This window comes from Choloepus didactylus, chromosome 1 (genome assembly GCF_015220235.1).
Source record: "Choloepus didactylus isolate mChoDid1 chromosome 1, mChoDid1.pri, whole genome shotgun sequence".
Taxonomy (NCBI): domain Eukaryota; kingdom Metazoa; phylum Chordata; class Mammalia; order Pilosa; family Megalonychidae; genus Choloepus; species Choloepus didactylus.
The window spans coordinates 7,350,822-7,377,453 of record NC_051307.1 but is presented as its reverse complement, the minus strand read 5'-3'; the positions used below and the strand labels follow the sequence as shown (position 1 = coordinate 7,377,453).

The 26,632-nt window shown below is 47.8% G+C and overlaps 1 protein-coding gene across 1 annotated transcript in view; it reads left to right on the top strand.

The window, feature by feature from the left end:
• The window catches only part of PCP4 (Purkinje cell protein 4), a 55,148-nt gene extending 41,296 nt beyond the window's left edge, over positions 1–13,852 (top strand). The window contains exon 3 of the mRNA XM_037831473.1: positions 13,461–13,852. Within this exon, the coding sequence (XP_037687401.1) occupies positions 13,461–13,588 (128 nt within the window). The 3' untranslated portion in view covers positions 13,589–13,852. The remainder of the gene's footprint in view (positions 1–13,460) is intronic.
• Positions 13,853–26,632: the final 12,780 nt, after the last annotated feature.

Genomic DNA, 26,632 nt, shown 5'->3' with positions numbered 1-26,632 from the left:
TTAGGCTTGAGATTCTGAGCAGTAAGGGGGAATAGTCAGCTCGGCTGCAGCTGGACCTGGGACGAACTTGGCTCCAGCTTTGCTTCACTCATTCTTTTTTAAGGTGTCCCTCAGAGATTTGCACCCAAAGCCAAATCCTATACAGAACTGACCTATCTACCGAATACACTTGCGCATCTAAGAAAGCCTGGGAACCCCGAAAATACACAAAGGAAAACGCTTGTCTGCCTGGATTAGAGGCACGGGCTGTAGTGCCAACATGGGAAGGTGTCCCGGGAGATAGTGCAGCCCATCGCTGGGCTGACGGGGAGGGCCCACGAAGAACACAAAAACGGCTGCTGAGGATGAAGTCATCGCTGGCATGCCGCTCGAGAAATAACTTTTTAATCAGGACACACCGTGGAGAGTAAAAGAAAGAGAAAAGAACGAAAATCCCTAAGTTGGAAAACAGCTTTAGTCCCTTTCTGGGGTTCATGCAATGTTTTTTTCCATCACGCTGCTGTTTGCTTTCCCTGTGGTTAACCAAGCTTGACAAATCCCCCCTAACCAGGAGAGCTCCCGGGCTTGCCTGGACAAGGGCTTCGTCTTATCAGCCTGGCTCTTCCTTCTGCCCTGAGTCCTGGAATACATTCCATTTGCTCTGGCCTCTACCTTTCCCTTTTAAAGCCAAATTCTCTCTAGAATTCTGAGGCAAAGAGAGTTAGAAACAGCTTTCGTATTAATTAGGCTAATTGATGCTCCTTGGAGGCTACTTTATTTAATAAGTCCTATAACTGTGATTGCATGTGCTTTGCTTTCTATTAAAAACTGGGAGACTTTATAAAATACTCCATGGTGGTGAGATTTTCAGAGTTTAATCCTTTAAAACCAGCATTTTGAAGTTAAGAAGCAAGGGGCAAAGTGACCCGTAGAAGAAGTGAGCCCATTTAGAAGGGTTAGTGGATGCCTAGTAAAGAATCTAACAGAAAGAGAAAATGCTGCAAATTATTCCAGTGTTGTGAAGGGGAAAAAAATGACCTGAAGCTAAATGAAGGGAAAATGCCTACAACCTAATTAGTGAAAACTCCTTCCCAGGAGCTGTACCTTTCTCACATCAGTTTCCCGTAGTTTCAAGTGCTTGAAAAGCTACACACTTTCAAAAGCCAGAGAGGGAAGGGGAAAGGGGGAAGGGAAAAGCCAGGGGGAGAAGCTGATGCTTCACAAAGCAGGAAAGGTTAACAGGAAGCAGAGAAACCTGAGAATGATACTTGGCAAAGGTCACTGAATATAAAAGAAATATATATGTTTTAATTATTAAATACTATAAAGAAATGATCTTACATATCAGAATTTTGACAGACATATATGGCAAAATAAAAGCATATAGTTAAGGGAAGAAAATGAAACCATATAATTCACAATGATGTATATTGAATTTCTGTTATCAGCATGAAATGACAGGTTTTCAGATGCATTTCATACTTATTACAATAGATGGGAAAGTATATAAGGTTGTGTTGCAAGAAGCTGAACCCCCAAAATAACAACAACTTAAACAATAAAGTTTATTTTTCTCTCATAGAAAATAAGCCTGATAGTAGGTATCTGAGAGCATGCAAGATGGCTTCAAGGAGCCACAAACATCCTTCTTACTGTTTTGGCGTCTTTGGCATAAGATGTCCAGAATGGCTGCCTGAGCTCCAGCCATTGCACCTGCATCCCAACCAGGAGGAAGTAGGTAGGGACAAAGAAAGAGGGAAAAGGCCCCATGTCAGCTTTCTTTTAAGGAGATTTCCTTCTTTCTACCCATGTCATATTTACCAGAACCTAGTCATATGGCCATACCCAGCAGCAAGGAGGTTGAAAACTTTGGTCTGAATAGTCATGTGTTCAGTGAGGCTTATAACAAAGGAAAAGTAGATAAATGGATAGCAAGAAGGCAATGAACAGACTCAGCCACAACACATTTTCTGCTCAGGGAGTCTCTTGAACACTTATGTACATGGTTGGCATGCATGGAGGATTTGTCTAAAGTGTTAGACAGCCCATTTGTTCTCCATGCCCTCCAGTAAGTTGGAAGTCGCTTTTCTTTGTCAAAGTCTGAGGGAGGGCAAACCTTGGCTTTCCTGTAGTTTGCTATTAGGGAGGTTTGCTGCTGACACCTGGGAAGGAATTTCAATTCTTCCTGAGTTCAGAAGAGGAAGGAAATATTTGATATGTTATATGCATCCCCAAAAGAGTTCTTGTTTATCTCCTTTCATTAAAGTTATTCTCCAGTAAGTTCTAAAGAATTTTCCATGCAAGAAGAAGGAAAGCCTGCTATCTAATGCCTAGAAACATGGGTGGATCCTTTTCTTTATATTTATAATATTTGTAATAAGCCCAATCCTGTGCCCGAGCTCTTCCTGGCCTTCCCTTGCCTCTGCATGACCTGGGTGGGTGCCCTGCCTCCCAGAAACTCTATCAGGCAGTGACACCCCTTCCAGAATTTCTGGGAGTCGGTGCACCCAGCCTGGGCTGGGCAGAGCCGAGAACAATGTGCATGGAAGAACATTCAACCACAAGGGGGTCTGTCCCAGCAGAAGTCCCACTTCTGTCAACTCCTGGCCGTTGGCACCTCTGATGCCAGGTACTGGATGGGGAACCTCACTCCAGCTGCCCCAGAGGAGCCAGGGGCATCTGCCTCCAAGCTGGGCAGCGATGGAATTTTCCTGGGCTTGGCCGCCTCTTCCTGGCACTCGCATCTGCCTTCTCAGAACCCTCCGGGGCTGCCGCCTGGCCGACTTCAGCTGGGAGCACAGATTTCTCTGCTAAGGGCACCTGGGAACAAATTTCCTCCTGCTTCCCCACCTCTCCCTCTCGGGTGGGGGTAGAGCCGGAAGAAGAAGGGGTGGGGCCAGCCACTCTGCCTTACCCACCACCTCCAACCATAGTAATGCCCCCTGCCTTGGTGATCGCAACTTACAGTTTACAAAGCACATCGGCACACTCTCTTCCTTGTCTCCCTAAAAGATTCTCCAGAACAAAACAAGGCTTGATTCATTGTTATCCCAATTTCAAACATAGGGAAGAATTTGAAATGTGCAAAGACTAAGGATTCGACCACAGCCGAACAGTGGGGACTTGAATTCAGGCCTCTTCTAGCCAAGCTGTGTCTCATTAAAACTCACTGCTTTTATGTATTTTTTTCTCGAAAATGTAGGCATTTTGACTGGGAATGAATTTTGTCTTTCCAATAGAAACATATTTTTTCAATGATATTTGTGTTCTCTCTTCTCTCTCTCTCTCTGTCTCTTCTTGTGGTACCCTTCCAAAAGTGTAATGAATTTGGGGGAAGATATGATGTCATCAGTGCTCATTCTTTTCAATCTATCCCCACAGATTTGTATTCCTTTTATTATCTAAGTGCAACAGTTGCATTGTCATTTTATATAAGCAAGATGAATCTAGGCAGGAACCAGAGAAAGAGAATAGTTGGAGATAGAGGACTTACAGGAGCTGGAGGTGAGCTATCGATAACTTTTAGCTGACCAAATCAGGCTTTGCATTCACCAGAACCCGATTTGAACCAAGACTCTAGGCTCCAGAAGACTTCATTTTGGAACACAGGGAATGTCTCTCTCCGGGAAAAAGCTGTCAGTAAGTACCAAAGAAGATGCAAACTAGGTAAATGGCAACTTGGAAGAAACGGGAATTGTGTTTTTATTTGATTTGGAGAACACAATAGATTCAGAAAGTCGTAGCTGCCTGTCACGGCTAATGCCCGACCTTGCTCATTAATCTCTGCCGCTTAGCAAAGACCTGGAAAATTGCAATTCTCTGCACCAGCAGCCCCCGCTCAATAAAAACAGTGCCAGCAGGCAGGGGCGAGAAATGGCACGGCACTCCAGCATCTGTGTGCTGGAGTTCCACTCTCCTGCCCAGCAACAGAGTGCCCGTTTATGACCCAGGACAACCGGTTGAAGGACACCGCGGCCCCTTTATGCATTGCTTTCAGCCTTTTAAAGGATGCATTGTCTTTGTTTCTTTATTGGCATTTCATAAAATGTGATGCTATCTGCCAGCATTTTTAATGGACTCTATAAATAAATGTATTTTTATTATTTTTTTCTCAAGAAGAATTGAACTTTTCCCCAACACTAGATACCTTGTTCTTTAGATATATCCTCATCCAATTTGAGGCTTAAGGGATAAAATGTTCAAATCTGTGCGTGCTTTCCTTACCTGTCTCTTTGGCCCTCCCTACTTCAGGGGCCTTGGTTTGGGTCCTTCTGAAGGAATCTACACTGGTCCTTCTTGGCCAATAAATTTGCCATGGGGTGGGAGAGGGGAGGACAGCCAGTTTAGGGGGCTCAAGACCCAAAAGGGTCTGTGTCAATCAGCGTAATTACATAAAAGAGCAGTACAACTGACAGATGTTAATTCTTTCAAAGGACATTCTAAGAACCTTGGCATTAAACTACCCCATTGGCAAGGCATACTTAAGTTAAATGACTGTTATTTCTTTATGGCGTGCTAAAATTCTGGTCCTTTTATGGTTCTCCTAATCAAGGAGAACTCCTACTCAGGACAATTATATGCCAATTTACTGCCTTGTGCTCGAATTTCTGATCTACAGGATTAGGTCTTAGGAGGTAATTTGTTTCTATAAAATAAATCTTAAAATATGGAGAGCTATAAATATGTAAATGAATGCCTTACCTATGTGTGTGCATGTGTGTGCGTGTGCATGTGTACAAACTAAAAGGCCTTTGTGTTCACGACCTATTGCCAGGACCTCTAGGCAATGAAATTCCATCGTAATAAACTCGGAAACAAATTTATTTACGAGTTCGCTTTACCGAAGACTGGGGATTAATATGGTATATTTCTGAATTCTGCCACGTTTCCCACTTTTTATCCTCTCTCTAGTTGCTGCAGCATCCGTGAATAGCTCTGTTGTGCCCTGGGTGATTTTTCATGTCTGCTGATTTTTCAAGAATATACATGCTAATCATTTGAAGTCTGTCACTCACGCTGTGGGTGCATGGTGAAGAATAATTTTTCATAATGTGTTGTTACTTGTCCCCAAAGAGCCCCTGCTTGCTGCCTTGTCCCCTCCGAGGCAGATGGGTTTTAGGTTCTCGTTTGGGGGTTGTGCTTCCCCCCATACTCTCTCCTTCCAGAGGCCTTCCTTGACATCCGGGGCACACTCTCCTTGGTTACTCATTTGTGCATTTACCTTTTGCTTTCTGTTTTCCCCAGGTGAGCAGACTTGCCATCTTTTCTCTCCCGGCACCTAGAACAGGCATTTTAAACCATTTGCAGAATGAAGGAATTTGCAAGGAATTTTCCCAAACGAGCAAATTTTGCAAAACGGTTGAGTGTATTATATGTTTAAACTTGGACCCTTTAACCGATTATTTTTTCCTGAGCAATGTTAGCTGGCCCGAGCAGACATCTGCCATCTTGGCCTACATCTAAGGAGTGGAAAGTAGTGCAACGCTGAGGAATTCAAACAGGATTTGGAGCAGAAGCTGGATTCCGAGTCCGCCCTAGGTGGCATGCTGGCAAGGTGACCTTGGTGAGACATGTTATAGTTTCTGAGTCTGTGTGAAATAGGGGACATGCCCTTTTCCTGCAGCCTCATAAGCTGTTGCCGAGGTCCAACAGGCACAGAATATAAAGCCATTTTGGAAATCTCTAAAGCCCAAAGTAAGGTTAGGTGCTCAATAAGTATCCGTTGATGGACTGTAGGATGGATTTGATGACCACGACTCCAGCTTTAACAGAATTGATGAATGCAAATGGAATTTTAGTAAATCTAATCCTTTTCTCATTCTATGGATTTTCATTACAATATCAGAGACATGTAATAGTCATTTGTGATTGATCTTCAGCTGGGAGTAATTCCTTACTTTTGTGTTTTTCTATTTCCCATTTGCCATCAAATGATCTGTAAAATATCCACTTAAATACATGAGGGAAGATCTATTTAATGCTTAATAAAGAGTAGCTCTTATTACAATTCCATCTTTAGGAAGGGCTTCCCGTGACATCATAAACTATATAACATCAGGTGCCACTTCTGGTCTCAGTTTCTACAAGGAAAAGGCAATATTTCAGGGAAATAGCATAAGAAATATGTGCACTAGTGCAAAGTCTAACTTCAGTTGGAACTGTATGGCTCCCAGAGGGAGGTCCTGGTGGTGCTGTGTCGGGAGAAGTTCTGAGCCCCAGGAGCCGTCGCTTCTTCATTATGCACCGACCATCTTCAGAGATCTTCATCCCTTAGTTGTCTGAGGAAGACTCTGCCCAGGGGGAGCTCAGCCTCCTGGGGCCACGTTGCAGCTACGCTCGTCGGTCCTGTCCAGGAAGAAGCAGCGGGGGGCCGGTGCGTGAGAGGCTCTGACTCCACACTGCCCAGCCGGGCAGACTGGCTGCCCCACTCCTCGGAGACCAGCCAGTCCCGGGGATGGACCTGCAGAGCTGGACGAAGTCCAGTCGGCATGTGGGGGTCTCGGCCGGCCCAGACCCAGGACGCTGCAGCCGTGGGGTCCCTCTCCCACCTCCCGAGCAGAGAGGTGGGCCCATCCTCCTTCTCCAGTGCAGTTGGCCATCACTACCTTCTCACATTGAATCAGCTCACTGGTCTGAACATCCTCGGGTCCTTTCTCACAGTCAGCTTCCCAATGTCTACACAGAGAGGGGGAGTTCCAGAATCCCAGTGGAACTGGGCAGTACTGGGCGGCCTGCCAGGCATGTTGGTGGAACGTGGCCCACTCCGGACAACAAAAAGTCACTGTCGGTAGCCAGGTGGCTGGTGTGTTTTGTCCCTTTTGGGCAGCAGAATCTTAAATAAAAAATTCAGGTAGAGCCCTCCTGCACCGATCTATATCTTCAAATGTTTTAATGAAGCAACACATAGAAGAATAAGGAGGATGGCTAGACCACTATCTGAGAACATTTTCCCCCACACTTAATCCAGACTTACCTTCCCTTCCTGATGTAGAAGAAATGCAGATGGCGCCAACACTACCACATCTCCTTGCTGTGGAGACCAGAGGAGCCTCTTCTTTTCCACTGGTCAAGGGTTTCTCTTCTTTTCTTTCTTCAACCGTTCTATTGAGATATAATTCACATACCATAAAATTCACCCATTTAAAGTATCTAGTTCAGTGATCTTTATTATATTCACAGAGTTGTGCAACCATCACCACAGTCAACTTTAGAACATTTTGATCATTTCAAGAAGAAACTCTGCACCCTCTAGCCCATCAAACTCCAATCCCTCCAGCCCTAGACAACACCAATCTCCTTTCTTCTCTATAGATTTCTCTATTTTGGACTTTTATATGGTTGGAACCATACAATATGTAAACATTTGTGTCTGTCTTCTTTCACTTTGTGTAGTGTTTTGGGGTTCATCCATACTGCAGCACCCATTAGGTCTTTTTCATGACTGAATAATATTTCATTGTATGGATAGACCACATTTTATGTATCCATTAGCCTGTTATGGATGCTTCGGTTAGTCCCCTTTTGGATATTGTGACTAATGCTGCTATGAACATTTGGGTGAGTCTGTGTGGACATAGGTTTTTATTTTCTTGGGTATATGTGAGTGGGAATGCTGTGTCCATGTTTAATTGTTTAAGGAACCACCAGACTATTTTCTCCAAGATTCATATTCTCCTGACTTGTGAGCCTCAGGTTGTATCCATCAATAGCAGAAGTCTCTCTTGAACAAGGAAAAGTGGGGTCTTTATGGCTTGTATGGCTGGGCTGGGCCCATCCCTGACAAGCTCAGCCAATGCAGCTGCCTGCCCTCCAGAAAGGCTGGGAGGGCCTCTTGCCGTGTGCCTGATGCCGCGGTCGCCGGCTTGCACTGGGTTCAAGGCCCCACCGTAACGGACTGCATTCCCTTCCACTTTGCACTGAGGCCCAAGAAACCACTGAGTCTCTCTGTGGAGCTGCAGCAGGGATGCCGTGGCTGGGGACCTGCCTCACAGCCCCTACCACCCTCTGTCTCTGCAGCTCTGTGCACCCCATCCCCAACACTGCTCCGCCTGTGGTTTAACTCACAATATGGCTTTGGTCTGCGCATAGGATGGGGAGCTAGTACAGCAGGGTATTCAAAAATGATTTGATGTCCTCATTTTACAGAGGAGGAAGCTGAGAACCAGAAAAGCTGAGCACCTTCCTGAGAATCCCAGAGCACTGGAAGGTGCTCCTCTGATCTGCCTCTCACTGGGTCCCCTCCCCATGCTGCTGCCAGTTGCCTAATCGGGATGGTAGCAGTGGTGGTGGGGGATCTTGCTGATAGGAGGGAGTCACGTTCTATCCCTAAGGAATATGGAAATGAGGACTGTGCTTTATTTATTCATTGGGTAGATGTCGGTGGCAAGGCCTGTTCTAGACATGGAGGGGCTTAAATAACCAGCCCAAGCTCCCTGATGTCAACAGCCCGAGTCCAGGGCTGCTTCTGGGTCCACCTGGGGCTTCTTCACTCCCACTAGACCCCTGAGGCTCTCCCAAGTCCACAAACCCTCAGCACAGAGCATGAGGATACGTTTGTGCTTTCCTGGCTGCCTCGCCTCCTGACCAGTCTCACAAATTGAAATTAAATGGTTATCCCTGATAGTGACTCTTTTAGTTCCCTGGAGCTGCTGTAACAAAGAACCACAAACTGGGGGGCTTAACACAGCAGATGTTTATTTTCTACATTTCAGAGGCTGGAGGTCTGTTTTAGTTTCCTAGACTTGGTCTTTGCCATAGACTAAATATCGCAACTTGGATACTGTTTTCTTATCCTGGGCTGCTCGAACAAATACCATGAAATGGGTCGGGTTAAGCAATGGGGATTTATTTGCTCCTGATTATGAGACTAAGAGAAAGTCCAAATCAAGGCGTCATCAAAGTGATGCTTACTCCCTGAAGACAGTGGCATTCTGGGCTGGCTGCTGGCGATCTTGGTCCTTAGCATGTCACATGGCCAGGCACGTGGCGGCATCTCCTGGTCTCTCCCTTCTCTTCCAGGTTCCATTGATGTCCAGCCTCTTGCTTCCCATGGTTTTTTCTCCGTCTTGTCTGAATTTCATTTTCTTATAAAGGACTCCACTAATAGGATAATAATCCATCCCAATTGAGCAGGCCACACCTTAACTGAAGTAGCTTCATCAAAAGGTCTACGTACAATGGGCTCACACCCACAGGAATGGATTAGGTTTAAGAATGTGTTTTTTTCTGAGGCACATACAGCTTCAATCCACCACAAGGTCCAACATCAAGGTGTGAGCAGGGCCACGCTCCCTTCGAAGTCTGTAGGCCAGCAATCCAAAACGCTATCTTTGCCTGCATCACATGGCTGTGCCTTTCTCTGTCTCTGTCTCTGTGTCTCTGTTAAGAAGTCCTCAGTCATATCAGATTTAGGGCCCATCCTAATCCAGTTTGGCCTCATCATAAGTAACAACATCTTTCGAGACCCTCTTTACAAATAGGGTCGCCTTCACAGGACCAGGGTCAGGACTTGACCATGTCTTTGAAGGACAGGATTGAATCCCTAACTGGAACTCACCCGTTTTAGTCCTCGGGATTGCAGTAGGCATTCTCGTAGCTCCCTGTCATATCGCTGGCTATTGGTTGAACTCCTTCTCTCTGCATGTGCCGTGGGAGCTGCTGGCCCAGACAGACAGTGACCCGCCCCCATGGAGCATGTGCTCTAAAAGCCCCATGGAGCATGTGCTCTAAAAGCGGAGGCTTTTCATGTGGGGGGAAAGGCACATGTGGAATAACAGAAAGCCAGTGTAACCCGGAGCGGCTGGAGTGCACGGTGCAGGGATGGAGGGGCTCCGGTTGGGAAGTCCACCCACCAGGACTTCAACCTGCCTGCAGGCCTGGCTGAGCTCCTGTCTCTGGATCTGTGCCACCTGGCGCTGTGGGTGGATGCCCTACATCTGCCCTGGGAGTGATGGAGGGCGGGAAGGCAGGTGGTCTGGGTGGGCACCCTCCACCCTGTGAGGTTGGTGTTATCACCAGCTTGGCCGGCAGCCTCGATGGCTCCAATCTCTGTGGGGCCCCAAGTTCTCAAGAATGGTCTGAGCCACTGAGTGTGGTTACCCTGGACCCCCCAATGCTCCCCTCTGTCTGTCCTTCATTCCTGCCGATGTACAGGGTGTGTATCGCAGACTTTTCTTAGACTCTCTGGACAACTTCAACAATCTCCAGGCCACAGGTTCTTATTAGTTGTGTTTTCTCCACCCTTTTACTCTGGTTTACCCATCCCTGGCTAGCTCAGTGGCAGACCTTCCCCCAGGAACACTTAAATCTATAAATAGAAATTAACAATTGCTTAAATATTAGTGGTTTCTTTCTAAACATTGTTATAATTTTCAATTAAGGGAGGAATTGATAAATTACTTTTAGCTTAGGATATTAGTTTAAGATATAATTGTGAAATTGATTCTTATGGCCCTTCTTTATGGTCTCATTATATATTCCCTAAATATACATAATTTCCTGCATCTTCATGAATTATTTGTCAAAAAATATTGCTGTTTTCTTACATTATTATAAAAGCATAAAGATAGATCAGGGCCTTCAAAAACTTCATGTTGCAGCAACATTTTAAATCTAAAAAAGAACTTACCCATCTTCTTTTAAATCAGTGCTGATTTTTTCCCTTTGCAGTCATTATATGGTAGACACAAGGGTTACTCTGGGAGGAAAAAGGATCTGGAACCCTAAACCACCTTACGAAAAATGACAAAGGTTTACTGTGGTTAGCACAAGAGCTGGAGCCAGTTGGAAGGCAGTCGTGTTTTGAGTTTGCTGGATGCAGGCTTTCCGGTCTCAGTATCATGTAATACCATCGATTGAAACTCTAAAACCATCAACTTGAGGCCCAGGAAATGCCCACCCTTTGCAATGTTCCTGGCTTCCAGAAGCAGTAAGAAATAACACCATGTAGCCTCTGTGTTTTAGTTTCCTAACTGCTCAAACAAATGCCATGGAATGGGTTTGCTAAAAAATAGGAATTTATTGGCTCATGGTTTTGAGGCTAGAAGAAGTCCAAAATCAAGAGGTCAGCAAGGAGATGCTTTCTCCCCCAGACCCAGGCATTCCCGGGCTGGCTGCCTGGGACCCGTGGTCCTTGGCTTTCTCGTCACATGGTGGTGCACATGGCAGAGAATTCTCCTTTCTCTCCCATGTTCTGTTGACTTCCAGCTTCTGGCTGCTTGCTGTGGCTTCTCTCTCTGTGGCCTCCCTACAAATCCTTCAGGAATAGGATTATTGTTACCAAGCGATGGGCTCACTGCCTCATGCTCACAGAAGTCAATACTGTAACATCAGGATTTTGAGAAAAGAGATTTATTGTAAGGTTGACCAGCAAGGAGACAGGAGGCAAGCCTAAATCTGTCTTCCGAATCCAAGAACTAAGGGACAGTCATAGGATGGGAGCAGAGGGAGGTGGGGACAGGGATGGGGATTCGGGTTGGCCGATTCTGATTGGTGGTTTACGGGATGGTAGAAATACCAGCAGGCCACGTCTTATCTTCCTTTAGAGGAACCCCTCACATTTTATTTGCTTCCAGCGACTCTTCTTCCCCATAATCTTGACTCCAAGGAGGGTGACTTTTGTTCCCAGTGTCTCAGGAGCCATCCAGGGGACAAGTGTTTTCACACGTGCTCTGGTCTCCTGCCGACAGCAGAGTTTGGCCTTGTGTAAAACAGGCTCAGAAAGAATTTTGGATATGGGAGAAGAAGAAATCCTGGTAAGCAGGGTCTGGCCTGAATAGTGACTTTATGTCATGATTCCCGGTGTCTCTCCCATGGTTTCATTAAGAGCCATCTTGATTCAGTTGGGTCACCCCTTAGTGGAAGTGGCCTCATCAAAAGGTCCTATTTACAATGGAGTCACACCCTTGGAGATGGATTAAGATTACTATAAATATATATATATATATATAAGAGAGAGAATAAGGACTAATTCTCATCTATCTCTATCATCTATCTATCTATCTATCTATCAATCTATCTATCTATCTATCTATCTTAGAGAGAGAGCGAGCGAGAGAGCACGAGCAGGAGAGAACCAGCCTGCCTTATTTGCTAGGACCCGCAGTGCCCCCACTCTCTTGTTGGGGGTGAGCCTAAGCTTTATTATACAAAGCTGCTGACCGAGGAAGGGAAGGGACCGCCTTTAGCTTACAGTATTAGCTGAGGAGCCTGGTGGGGACGTCAGGAGCAGAGCCCATCCTCTGCTTCAGCCTGGCGAGGGCTACTGCTTAAAATGCCCCGTCTCTGCCCTTGAGCTGGGTGTGCGCCCCACACTTCTGGGGTCCTCTGCCCTAGGGCCAGCCCTGAGCGGTGCAAGGCTCCTGGCTTAGGTGCAGGAGCCTTGGGTCCACCCCGGCTCTGCTTCAAGCAAACTCTAGCACCTCACTTAAGTCACTGCATCTGCAGACATGAGGGTTGGCTCTCTACCCTCCTTCACCTTCGAATCACCTGAGTCATATTAAAAAGTAAGGCCGTCTGGTCCTACCTGCAGGGATAGCTGTCTGTCTACCTTGGTCTTGCTGTCTAGAGCACTCATCTCTCAGCTGCTGCTCGCTGGGTGGTGTAAGGAGGCAGCCCTGAGTCTGGGTGGGGCACCAGGGTCTGTATTAAATTAAGAGATGCCTTTGATGATTCTGATGTTTAGCCTTCATGGACTGGGCTTTACAAAGATGATTCGCGCCTATGACTATAGGATTTTATTTGTTTGTTTTTACTATTTGGCTAGAAGTTGTAAATGCTCTGCATTCAGGAAAGCACATGGTCCAAAGGGACAGTCAGGACTTCTTTTAACTTTGATTTTGCTTATATCACATTTTCAGTGATAACTACATGATGAATTATTGAAATCCTTCTGCCTTGATGAATGAATTGCTAAGCTTAGCTTGTTGGAATAAAAAGTCAGACTTGTGAAAGTCCAGCCAATTGTGAAAGTCAACTGGTATCACTGGGTCAAGAAAGTGATGCAGGCAAAAGCCCTTATCATAATAAGCAAATCTCACTGGCAATAGAAGTATTCGCAGAAACTCAGCTTAAAAACTTTAGCTCAGAGTTGTCATGAATATCAGCTATCATTGAATCAGTACCTGCAGCCATATTTAAATTGTATCGATGTGAGAAAGTAGGAGAACATAACAGCACACCTAATATTTTTAAAACTATATGTGAAAACTTGACCATTAGAAAGAGAAAATCATATACATGGAATTTGCAATGTGGAGGCTGCGTCTTTGAGTTTTGTTGCTCCTCTCGGGTATGGAGTTCAGGCAGGGAGAAGACAGCAGATGCTGAACTGTGATGAGAGTGAGAAAATGAACACCTGAATTTTATTTTGCAAACTAGGTCTTGGCCTCAGGGATGTGTGAATGTGGCACATGGTGGGCTGGTACCTGCCTTCTTATTTTTGGCTCAGCAATTGCCTTATGTTTGTGTTTTTCTTGCTACAGATGGGCAGAAGAAAGGTCAAGAAGAATTTGATATTGACATGGATGCACCAGAGACGGAACGCGCAGCGGTGGCCATTCAGTCTCAGTTCAGAAAATTCCAGAAGAAAAAGGCTGGGTCTCAGTCCTAGCAAGAGAGCCCCTTCATAGCCGCTGCAAGACACCGAAGTCAACCGTCACCTGTCAAGAAATTAAAAGAACAACATCCCCACATGATCTGCACACACACAGCAAACCTAAAATGCATGTACAGAACCCTGTGATATTTATACCCTTGTAGGATGGTGTAAAACAATGAGATTGTGAATGGCTTAATCTTCGTGTTTATCTCCAGTCCCATTTCTCCTGCAACTGTTTACCTTGATGTTGTAATAAAATGGAGATAAGATGAGTAATTAAAGGGTCTGCCTTCTTCTCTCTATGTATTAATCTAGGGAGTTATGTAATGCTATAGATGAAGCAAGCCAGATGCCTCTTTTCTTCTTTTCAAAGTTGGAGGCATCACACATTGTCTTCCATTCTCAGCCATGCCCACCTGGTCTGGAGAATACTCACAGCTGATTAGCGATGGCGATACATTTTCTTTACAATAGGAGTGAAAGACCTGATTGCCTCCTCTTTCCTGGGGTGCCAATGATTCAGAAGTTTCACTGGGGAAATCATGACTCATCCAGGAGACTGAAAGGGGGAGGAGCACATGTCTGTGTTTGGTGTCACCTTGACTTACCCAGCAGCCACATTTTGGAAATCCAAGGGACTCCCCACAGTGCGGAAGGCCATCCTGCCACTTACCCAGGGGGAAGGTGCCATCTCCTCCTGCTTGCCCCACTTCTGCTATACCTCTCCTTGCTCCTCACTCTTGCTTTGCAAGCTGCTGGAATTACTGGCCACAAACTGCAATTTGGAGAGGCTGTATGACTCCCCTCCCACCCCATCTTTTCCCCTCCCAAACTCACAGATATGCTTTGCACACCCAAAGGGGCTGTCTGCCATAGAAGAAATCCATTATGGGATCAAGAGTTGCCAACGGTTACGGTCATTTGGGTCTGTAGCTGCCTTTGAGTTCTGGGTGGTGGGAACCCCCAGCCCTTGAGTCACGTGTGGCCATTTTCTGAGCTTTGCCATGCGAGAATCTGATGTGGAAGTCACATCTATTCTTCAAGATCCTGAGATGGCTCATGGCAGCACAGTGTCCCATCGTGGCACCTGCATTTCTTTGCTTTGCCAGCGCCTCAACCAGGGACCAAGGTGGAGTGTGAAGATGGTGGCCAGCAGAGTAGAGAAAAGATGGTGTTGTGTGTATGTGTGCATGTGTATGTGTGCTTGTGTGTGCACGTGTGTGCTTTGTGTGTGTGTATGTGTGCTTGAGCATGCATGTGTGTACTTTGTGTTCGGGTGTGAACATGTATGTGTGTGCATGTGTGCTTATATATATGTATTTGAGTGTGCATGTGTGTGTGTGCTTGTGTGTGTGCGCTTATATGTGCACGTGTATGCAGGCGTGTGCTTGTGTGTGCAGGTGTGTGCTGGTGTGTGCTTGCATGTGCATGTGTGTGCTTGTGTGTGCAGGTGTGCACTTGTGTGTGTGCAGGTGTGTGTGTGCGCTTGTGTATGCGCTTATGTGTGCATGTGTATGCAGGCGTGTGCAGGTGTGTGCTGGTGTGTGCTTGCATGTGCATGTGTGCTTGTGTGTGCTTGTGCATGTGTGCTTGTGTGTGCAGGTGTGCTCTTGTGTGTGTGCAGGTGTGTGCCTAGGAATGTGAGTGCAGAGTTTGGTGGCAGCGAGGAGTAGCTGGGGCCAAGACGGCTGCTCCTCCAGCCTCTTTGTTGCCATCACTGTGCACTTTGAGAAAGACTAGCAGGCTGGGGGGTTACTATCTTGAAAATCCATCTGAAAGTGTATTTATGGTGTTGGGTAAGGAAATCCCTCCTGCCAGACAATTCCCTGGGGCTACTTGGGGCAGGAAAAACTCTGATCAATTTTTCATCAGAGGAAACGAAATAGGATAGGTTCACACTAACCACCCGGGAGGGCGTGATGTAGGGCCCCTGGGGGCCGTTGTCTCCACTGAAAAGAGGACAGGAGGCTCAGGTGACACTTCAGGAGGAGCTTCCTGAGACAGAGGGGTACCGACACCAGAGAAATTAGAGGGATAACATAGCATGCTTTGGAATCTCCTAAAGCTACCAATATAAAATAAGTTAGGAAAAAAATACGTGGTCATATAATTCAAATTAATTCTTTCCACAGCCTATATCCCATCCCCAGCACTGTTTCCTCAAGCCCCTGAATATTTCATTTACAGAAGTGGGGGGTCTTCCCTTACTGGGTGGTCAGGAGCCCTGATGGCCCACACTGGCCTCCTCCAGCTCTGATGGAAGCATTCCCATCCGGAAGCAAATCCGGTTTTATAGTGAGGACAATCCCTGTAGAGGGCATTTCCCTTGGAAAGCAGAAATCCCAGGGGAGTAGTTCACAATCATTTTACACCTCATCATTTGCCAAGGGACAGGGAAAGCTCCCTCAGTACAGTGGTCCATCGGGGAAGAAGGACGAAGGTGGGGAAGGAGTGGGCTGTGAAGTTGGCGGAGCCCCCCACCGCCCGCCATGATTCTGATATGCTGCCTTCAACCCAGTCACAGGACAAGGCTATGCCTGACTTCCCTGGTGCCCCAAGGATGAATTTAATTTTTCACTTCCCAGTTGAATGCACGAGGAGATTGCACATGTGCCCCTCAGCATGGAGCTGGGAGCGTTGAGTCTATCACCTCCTAGCCAGAGGAGGGGAAGTCGATCAGGACTTGGACTGCAGCAGACATCCAACAGAAGAGGGAGAGCTTCCTGCATGTTATGGGTTGAATTGTGCCCCCCAGAAGGCAGCCTGAAGTCCTAAGCCCCAGTGCCTCATTTGGAAATAGGGTCATTGCAGATGGAATTAAGTAAATTAAGGTGATGTTATACAGGTGTTGGTCCCTTATTCCAATTTGACTGGTGTCCTTATGAGAAGAGACACAGAGAGCCTTGATTTCAGACTTCTTTCTCCAGGACTATGAGAGAATAAATTTCTGTTGTGTTAAATCACCCAGTTTGCTGTTCTTTGTTATGACAATTCCAGGAAACTAAGACACAGGATGTCCCCAACATGGAACATTACTAATTCAACATCATTTCGCACATATTTATTGAATCCCTACTCTGCTGTAGTTCATGGTTGGTGCTGCGGCCACAAAGGAGGAGAGTCCCTCTGTCAAGTTGCTGGCAGGCCAGTGGCACACATAGAGCAGTTGGCTAGAATGAAGAGTTTGTACCAAGAGGGGTAGAGGATTGAGCTGTGGTGGAACGGGGAGCAGAGGGCAGACCCTCCAGGTTTGGAAAATCTTCCCCAGAAGAGCTGCTCCTCTCAGGGAGATCTGAAAGAAGGTGGGAGTTCCTAGTGTCTGGAGTAAGGACCTAGAGAGAGAGGCTCAGCTTTGTAGACCCAGGGGCTCAATTTATTAGCACATCCATGCCTGGGAGATGTGCCTCTGCTCCCCAGACTTGGAGAGGTCAGGAGGCAGCACTGCCATGAACTGGACATTTGGAACCCAACTCATTTTTGCCTTACAGGTGTGCCAAATTGACTGCAGGCAAGTTACGTACCTCAAGCAGACAGTTCACTTAGCATCAAGGTGATGATAAAATCTACTTGGCCTGGCGGTCAGAAATTGATGATAAAACATATGCCTCAATGTAGGTGGTGTAGGTGTCTAGTAAATGGAAGCTATTATTATGGATAAACCAGTGCGGAAAGAGTCAATCACTGTTTCACCAATACCCCTTTCCGTACTCAACCCAAACCATGTGACACCTGTCCCCTTGGCTGCAGATGACCGGACCAGGGACGGGCACCTGACCCAGGAAGTGGGCTCAGCCAATCAGATTATTTCCTTTGTGAATTTGAAGTAAGAGTCATGGAAGTTGAGCCAGTTAATGGGAAGGAGATCCTGAATTTGGGCTGAAGTTGGTATTGAGAGAGGTTGAATCTAGAAGCAGGCTGAGCCTTAAAGAAGACATAAAAACCCATTTGGAGAGAGATGCAGGTAACAGCAGGGATCTAAAACCCAAGGTATGTGGCCCCATGGAGATGGAAGGGTAGCCTGGGTTCAGGCTGTCAGGGTCATTCATTTGGTTGTGATGAACAGAAACCCACGAGTGAGAGAGAGAGAGAGAGAGAGAGAGAAAGAGAGAAATTATTCAGGTATCAGAAACATCCAAGAATAGAACATCCAAGACATCCAAGAAAAGAACAGAACACCATGGACAGCCAGAATTACATTGAATTTTCAAATAAACCAGGGCATGGTGGTGAATAGTTGATGTCTATCTATGACTCCAGTAAAGTTTTAGTTTTCTTCATATAGGTCATGCACATTTCTTTTTGTTCTATTGGTAGGTATTTTGTAATTTTTGTTATTCTCCTAAATAGAATCTTTCCCCAAATCATATTCTAATTGTTATTTATAGAAATCACTGGTTTCTGTATATTTAACTCTGTAACTACTCATCTCACTGAACTACATAATATCTGGTCATTTTTCAGTTATTATTTTTGGATTTCCAGGAAGACAATTTTATCTTCTGAAAATAATGATAATCTTGCCTCTTTTTTTCCACTGTTTTAACGCCAGTCTCTCTCTATCTCTATCATCTCTCTCTCTCTCTATCTCTGTCTCTCTATCTCTCTCTCTGTATGTCTGTCTCTGTCCCTCAATCTCTCGTCTTCCTTATAATCCATCCTTGTACCTTGAGAGACATTTAGAAATCATGCCGGTCTCCACTGAAACAGTGAAAAATCATCTAATTTTCTATTTGGTGTTGATTGATTTTAATTTCATAGGTTGGTTTTTTCTCAAGTCCCTTATTGTACCTTTAAATGAATATACTTTATATACCCTAAAGATTAACCTACATAAATTAGTGCTATTGTAAGGGAAAACTGGAGAGGAAGAAAGAGTCAAGGATTAAAGCTTACATAGGATTTGTGTTGAATGCGAGGAGCCACAATAATATCATGTATAACTGATTTTACTTAATTCCAACTCAGGTCATGGGTGACTGAGGTGAGAACTCGTGGTTGCTCTGCAATGTCCGTCTTTGCAGGAGCAGTGTTCTCCAGCTCCCCCTTGGATTCCATTTGCTGTAATCTGATCAGACTTTGTTTGCTGCCTGATTGATTCACTATACGACATGAATTTGTGCTCATTACCCTCCACTATGCTTTTCCAGTTGTGGCTTTAACATTGGCTCCATTTTCCTTATGGCTGTGAAAATGGATGCTGTTCAGTGCCACGCTGCCCTTTTGGAGGTAGTTTGTTATTTGCTAACAGATGCTTAATTGAATAAGAATTAAGGCTAAGCGGAATGCTGCTACGCTTATGTGCCATCCCTGGGAGTTCGGGGTCCGGAGAGCAGAGATAATGATGGGTTTGGGACAACACACGTGTCCTGGTGCAGCTGAAGGGCAGAGCTCTATCAGGGTTTATTGATAAATGAATTGCTGGTTTCATAGCATGACGATGGTTAGACTTGGAAACACAGAACTACTTCTCTTTTTGCTCCTTGCCCCATAAAGCTGATCTGAATATGGAGATTTTTTTGAAACAGACCAAAGGAAAAAACAAACAAAAAACAAAAAAACAAAGCAACAACAACAAAAAACTGAATGCTCTAATTATTTCTATGGAGAATGCGAGTGGGCTGGGGGCTTCTCTGGCACCCAATAGCCAGAGGACATGTCATCAATGAACTACAACCATTCATGAAGGATGGGGAAGCACTTGTCTTTAGTGCTCTGTAGGCTTCTTTTGGAGTCTGTTACGGGTTGATCTGTGTCCCCCCAAAATATATGATCAAGTCCTCACCCCCAGTCCCATGAATGTGATCTTGTTTGAAAATAGGGTCTTTGCAGATGTGATTGGTTGGGATGAGGCTGACGGGGGTAGGGAGGACCCTTCATCCAATATGGCGGGTGTCCTTAGAAAAGACGAGTCAGGGAGATGCAGAGAGGAGATGGAAGCAGAGAAGGGGGTGATGCTACCACAACTCTGGAACGCCTGGGGCCCCCAGAAACCAGGACAGAGGCAGGAACTGATTCTTCTACACAGACTTCAGAGAGGGCATGGCCTCTGATTACCTCAATTTTGGACATCTGGCTTCCAGAAATGAGAGACAATATACTTCTGTTGTTTTAAGCCACATGGCTTGAGCCCCAGGAAACTCAGAAAGAGTTTTTCTTTCAAACCCCCAACTAAAGAACCATTTCCTGGCCTACTTGCAAAATGAATGGCAGGGCAAGTAAGACAGTTGACTTTCCCAAACCAGGCTGGGTCTTTGACTTAGCTGAGATGGATTCCTGTACAGAAATACCTACACGTGGGTGAAATCGTCCAAGTTCGATTAGTCTGGCAGGAGTACATGCTTCCCTGCTGTATTCGCATGTGAACCTCCCTGATGACAGCAACGTCCCGTTCACTGATGCTCTCCTCTGGTCCAATACAGCTTCCTGCATCCTGGTGCTCTAACCAATCAATGTGGTTTGGAAGCCACATGGGAAGTGTCCCACCAGAGACAGAAGATTTATGGCTGATTTCCTAACCATTGACCAGCCAGGAGGCTTAGATAGAGCTAGCAATGGGGAGAGATTGAAGATCATCCCATACCTGCCAATGTCAGCGGCCACCCCACCTGTCTCTCCCCACTGCACTCACCCCCACCCCCACCCCAGTACATTCCCTTGTGGCAGCCAGTCATCTTTTAAAAATGCGAATCTGAGCATTTCATTCTTTCTATGCCTCCCTGCCCCCAAATGTAAATCCTTCAATGGCTTTACTGTGCTCTTAGGATAAAGCCAAATTCCTTAATGTGGCCTTCAAGGACCCTGTGTTGCCATCACCCCTCCCTTTCTGTGAGTTTTCAGATCTCTGAATGGACCTCCTGCCTTCAGAACTGGGTATTGGGAATTTGAACCCATCTTTTCACTCTGCTCCTCTCTTTCGCATCTGGTTAACTCCTACCACCCTTTAGTTCTGAGCCGACATGTTACTTCCTAGAGTAGTTAAGGCAAGAAACAATTGCTGTAATAGACAACCCCCAAAATTCTGGTGGCTTCACATACTGGATGTTTATCTCTCACTCTCAGAAGAGGCCCTGATGCTGCAGGTGTTTCTGAATCATCCCGATCCTCCACGTGGAAATAGTGGAAGAGGTTTGTATTGGCCACACCCAGAAGTGACGTATGAATTCCATCCACACTCCATTGGATGGAACTCAGTCATATGGCCATGTGCAAGGGAAGCTGGAAAATGCAGTCTACCTGTGTGCCCAGGAGGCAAGGGAAAGAGTGCGGTCGCAGTTGATTCGTCGGGGGGGGGGGGGGGGGTGGCGGCCGGTTGCTAAATTCTAGGCTCTTAGGATTGCTCGGAGGGTACCGGCGGCGGGGGCTCTTTCCCGGAGGCGAGGGCGAGGCGGGGGACTTGGCCAGGTCCCCGGCGGGGTGGTGTGCAAAGTATGGAGGGCGGTGAGAAAGGAACAGGCGGGACACGTTTCTTTTTAGGGTGAAGAAACCAAGAGAGAGAGAGTTTATTAGGGGAGAGTACAAGCTTATAACGGGTGGTCTAGAGGGCGGGGTAGCTGTAGAGGTTAAAGGCTTGGATTGGTTCTGAGAGGGCGAGGAGGTTGATTGAAAAGGGGCGAGAGTTGCTCCGGTAACGGTGTCTGGCAACAATGTATGCGCACTGGTGGTAATGGGAGTTGCACTGGCAACGGGGAGTGTCCGGGCAAGATAAGGGGGTGGGGAAAAGGCGGTTCCCTCCGGCAAGCCTCCCCTAACAGTGTTATTTTGGGTGAGGAAATGGGGCCTGCCTCCGGCCTCACTTTCCCAGGCCCGGGGGGCTGCGGAGGGCGCTGTCGCCCGTGCCCACCACCCTCCCCAGGGGCTGATCAGGTCCCCCAGCCCAGGCCCGCCAAGTTGAAGCACGTAATCAGTGTCCCGCATTTCCCCCTTCTTTTCTAATTAAAGGAAGAAGCTTACCGGAGAGGTTCGCTAAGGGATGAGGGAAGGGGAAGGCCGGGGAGGGGAAAAAGGGGTTGACGGTGGCTCAGCGAGGCTGGAGCTCGGCGTTGGTGTGGTGCTCGGGCGCTCGACAGGGGCCTTGCTGCTTGCGGGATGGACGAGGGTGGGGGGTTTAAAGTTGGAGGTTTAGAGAAGCTGGAGCTCGAGGTTGGTGCGATGTTTAGGCGATTGAGAAGGGCCTCGCGGTCGGCGGGTTGACCGGTGGCGGTGAGGTCGCGGAGGGTTGGTTGTCATCTCGGAGTAGGGAGCATTAGAGGTGGCGAGTCGCTGGTACTGGACTTGCACGAACGAGGAGAAAATAGTATTCGTTTGTTTCTTTACAAGCTGGACAATTCTGCGGATAATGCAGGGTCCTAAGGTGAGAGCTAGAATAATCATTAGTAGGGGGCCGAGGAGAGGGAGGAGGTAAGGGAGGAGGGGGGTAAAGATGTGGGACCAATAGCTGGTGGCTTCACGGTCTCTTTTGCGTTGTTTCAGTCCCTCTTGGACCTTCTTTAGGTTGTCTTCGGCGAGACCCGTGGAATTGGCATATACACAGCACTCTTTTTTTAGGGCGGCGCAAAGGCCTCCTTTTTTGAGGAGGAGAAGGTCGAGACCTCGGCGGTTTTGGAGCACTACCTCAGAGAGGGAATTGACAGAATTTTTAAGATGGGAAATAGCGTCTTGTAGGTGACGAATGTCCTCGTCAACAGCCGCCCGGAGGTGAGTTAGGGCGGAGCCTTGACTGGCTAATGCAGCGATTTCGGTGCCAGCGCTTGCAACACCTAGGAGGGAGGCAATCGTGAGGACGGTGATGGGTTCTTGCTTTTGCAGAGTGGCAGGAACTGCAGTTCTTTCCAGGCAGAGGAAGAAATCTTTTTTGCTGTGGTATAAGACCCTAGGGATAAGGACAATTAGGAGGCAAGTTTCATTAGTTGTATTGAGGGTTTGCACGTTAAGGCAGGGGGTAAGTCCTGTAGAGGAGCAGAGCCATTGGGAGGAGTTATGAGGAATGAGAAATTTTGCAGAGCTGCTGGGAGATGAGTAGTCGGCGCAAGCTGTGAGGTTGGGAGAGTTACTTGAGCGAGGGCGGATGCACTTTCCTGTAAAGGAGACTGAATGAAAGGTTAGGGGGACGGCTGAGGTATTTTAATAGCATTCCGAGGGGGCTGTCCTTTGTGTTTTCTGAAAAGGAGAGGTTGGAGGCAACTGGCTCATACAGGGGGGAGGAAGTGGAGAGGCAAAGCCAACAAGAGGAGGTAAGATTGGGATAGGAGACATTTAGTGAGGTGAAGGTTGCTTGGATAAGGCTGAAGAGGGGAGAGGAGTAATGAGAGGGGGGTAGAAAAGGTTGGGGTGGTGGGGTTGGAGATGCGCTGTTTGTAGCTGAGGTGCGGTTTCCGGATGCGCTGCTTGTACTTGAAGTGCGGCTGGAGGGCTTTCGAGCGCAGGTTTCTTTGACTTTGGAGACAAAGGTGGCGAAAGGCTTACTCGGCTTCTGGAAGAGCTTGGTGAATTTATTAGGCCAACAGGCAGAGCAGTTGGTAAACGCTCGTAAGGCGATTCCCCAAAGGATAGGCTAAAAGGTGGCAGGTGCATTAATATAGGCAGATGCATTTATAAACGCTTCCGTGCCCAAGTAAGCTTTGGGGTGATGATAGACTCCAGTGGCTGCGTTTTGCTCGCTTTGCCTAGCTGCTTCTGCCTGGAAGTGGGCACGCCAATCAACAAACTGGCTGGGGTTAAGAATGGAACGGGCAAGCGAGGCCCAGTCTTGGGGGATGCAAAAGTCCATGGCGATATTCTGCAGTAATTGGGAAGCGTATGGGCTACCTAACCCGTTTTCCTTAACGCCCCTGCGAAGCTGCTTGATAGTATCAGAGTCAATGGGATACCAGTCATACGGTTTCTGTGGTGTGGGGGTAAGGTTAAGAGGAAAGCAGCGAAAAGCACGAGAGAAAGGAGGACGCGCTTGCAGAGGGCTTGGCGCGGGAGTGGGAGTAGGGGGAGCGTTGTCCCAAGGGTTGCCTTGAGGTGTAGAAGGCAGCCAGGGGTTGTTAGTTGGCAGGGTGGGAGGGGCGGCGGCAGCTGCCGGTAGCGGCTCCGAGGGGGAGCTCGCCGGAGGGGGAGGCGGAAGTGGGAGGCCCCAAGCGTCGCAAGACGGCGGCGCGGTGGGAGTGGCTAAGGTATAAGATGGTGGACTAGCTCCGCCCTGTGAAAGGGCGGGGTAAAGCGCTTGCGGTTTCCGGCCCAGCTTAGGGATGACGTCATCGCCGGAGCACTTCCTCCCCTCGATGGAAGAAGAAGGAGGAGGAGGAAGTTCGCCATCTTGGCGAGGCTCAGTGTTATTTTGTTTTTTGGGAGTCACTTCGAGCGCGTTGTTAATTTGCTCGACTAAGGATTCTGTGTCCGAATCGTGGTCTACATTAGTATCGCTGTCTGAATCTGTTGACTGGGTTGATAGGGCCTCCTTGGATTTAATGGGGCCTCGATCAGGGGGGAGGGAGCCTTGAAGGCAGGAGCAGACGGTTATTAAGGTGGGGAGCAAGCCGGGAGGGAAGCGCTTGCTCTTATGTTTTATGGCGTTGGTGACCCGATCAATAAGGCGATCATAAGTAATAGGGTTCCAAAGATGGCAAGTGGTGAGCCATGGGTTAAAGGGCAGCAGGAGGTCCCAGTATACTTGCAGCTGCTGGACAGACACCTTACAGTGATGTGTGTCTAGGAGACCAGCCAGAGCACGAACTTGGGGTGCTTGGCGTGCAGATAGACGATTACCCATAGCGGAGTGAGAAAAGAAAAAGGGGGGTTGATTATTGAGTAAAGAAAATGAGGTAAACCGTGGTCGCGAGGCCGAAGGAGACGGCGAGAATAGAAGGCAGGAGCCTTTAGTAGCGAGAGCAGTTTGGGGGGGGCGGTTGCAAAGAGGCACACCGCGCGAAACAAAGAAACAAAGACACAAAGGACCACAGCAAAGTAATGGAGGGGAAGAGGGAAAGCTACTGGAGGAAGAGTGTTAGGAGGAATGGGGGGACATAGGAAGAGAAGACGAAAGGTAGTCGGGGGCAAAAGCCAGGTTAATGAGGGAAAGGAAGAGCGGCCCGGGCGCGGAGCGGCGTGGGAGAGGCGGCTCCGGACGTGGAGCGGCGAGGGAGAGGCAGCTCCGCGGGGCGGCGAGGGAGAGGCGGCCCTTACTTTGCAGGCGAGGAGAAGGGGAGCTGGAGAGGCGTCCGGGCGAGCGGGTGGTTTCACTGGACCGCTGCGTGGAGAGGACTTTTAATTCCAGGGGCCCCACGTTGGGCGCCAGTTGCGGTCGCAGTTGATTCGTCGGGGGGGGGGGGTGGCGGCCGGTTGCTAAATTCTAGGCTCTTAGGATTGCTCGGAGGGTACCGGCGGCGGGGGCTCTTTCCCGGAGGCGAGGGCGAGGCGGGGGACTTGGCCAGGTCCCCGGCGGGGTGGCGTGCAAAGTATGGAGGGCGGCGAGAAAGGAACAGGCGGGACACGTTTCTTTTTAGGGTGAAGAAACCAAGAGAGAGAGAGTTTATTAGGGGAGAGTACAAGCTTATAACGGGCGGTCTAGAGGGCGGGGTAGGTGTAGAGGTTAAAGGCTTGGATTGGTTCTGAGAGGGCGAGGAGGTTGATTGAAAAGGGGCGAGAGTTGCTCCGGTAACGGTGTCTGGCAACAATGTATGTGCACTGGTGGTAATGGGAGTTGCACTGGCAACGGGGAGTGTCCGGGCAAGATAAGGGGGTGGGGAAAAGGCGGTTCCCTCCGGCAAGCCTCCCCTAACAGTGTTATTTTGGGTGAGGAAATGGGGCCTGCCTCCGGCCTCACTTTCCCAGGCCCGGGGGGCTGCGGAGGGCGCTGTCGCCCGTGCCCACCACCCTCCCCAGGGGCTGATCAGGTCCCCCAGCCCAGGCCCGCCAAGTTGAAGCACGTAATCAGTGTCCCGCAAAAGAGGTTTGGTGAACACTGTGCAGTGTCTGCCATGCCCCCCTCTCGTCACATCCCTCCCCTGCCCCTCACACCAGGCACAAGGTACTGCTCCTCATAGCACCTGCCACTCACTGCTTGAATCTCACACTGACTTACGTGATTCTTTCGTCAATGCTTGCAGTAGGAGATGCAGATGTTACTGGCAAATTAGGTGCTCAGTAAATTCTTGCTGAGGATGTTTGTTGAGTGTGCTCTACAGAAATGCTCAGCAACCCCAACACAATTGAGGGCAAAGAAATCCCCATGTTTTCATTCCCTAAACAACCAAGTAGGAACCGGATTTAGCTTGAGTACAAAGTCAGCTTGTACTCTTCAGTGTTTTGCTTTTCTTCCTGAAGAGGGGCTTAGAAATCCCGCTGTGCCATAGCTTTTCTTTTCCTATTTCCAGTGGGTGGATATACAATGGAATTCAGGACAGAGGGGCACCAAGACACAGGTACATTTGTAGTCTCTTCCCAGCAAAAACTGAATAAGCAAATCCCCAAGCCTAAGATAGCTTCAAGGACAAGTGCCTCAGTGCTGCTTACAACTTATGATCCTGCTGGTCATATTTTTGTTCATGTCGTTCCTTCCGGATGGAATCCCAGAGCCCCTTCTCTCAACCTTCCCTCACCATGGGCAGTAGACTGCCCTGGTCATATGATTGGAAGAACCAGGTTTCATCCCCAACTCAGTCACTAGGACCAGTGTTGTTGTGGGCAAGAAACATAGCTTCCTCTGTCCTCACTCTCTCTCTCTGATCAGTGGACATAAGAAAGCCCCCAGAGTGGGAGCCAGGAATTAAGAAAGGCCACCAGCGTGGAGTTCTTCCTGTGTGTCAGATGGAGGCAACCTGGTAAACACTCTACATGCATTATTTCAGTTAATCTTAATCTTGTAACATAGGGTCTTTATCCCTATTTTACGGATGAGGAATCTAAGGCTCAGAGAAGATAAGGGACATTTTCAAGTTCATGCAGCTCTTAGGAGATGGGGTTCAATTTCTCTTCTGGGCCTGTCTGACCTGAGAGCCCGCAGGCTTTTGTCAAAGCCAGCCGGTATGAGGCATTGAATACCAATGTGTTTTGCAGTTTACAGTATTTCCTCTC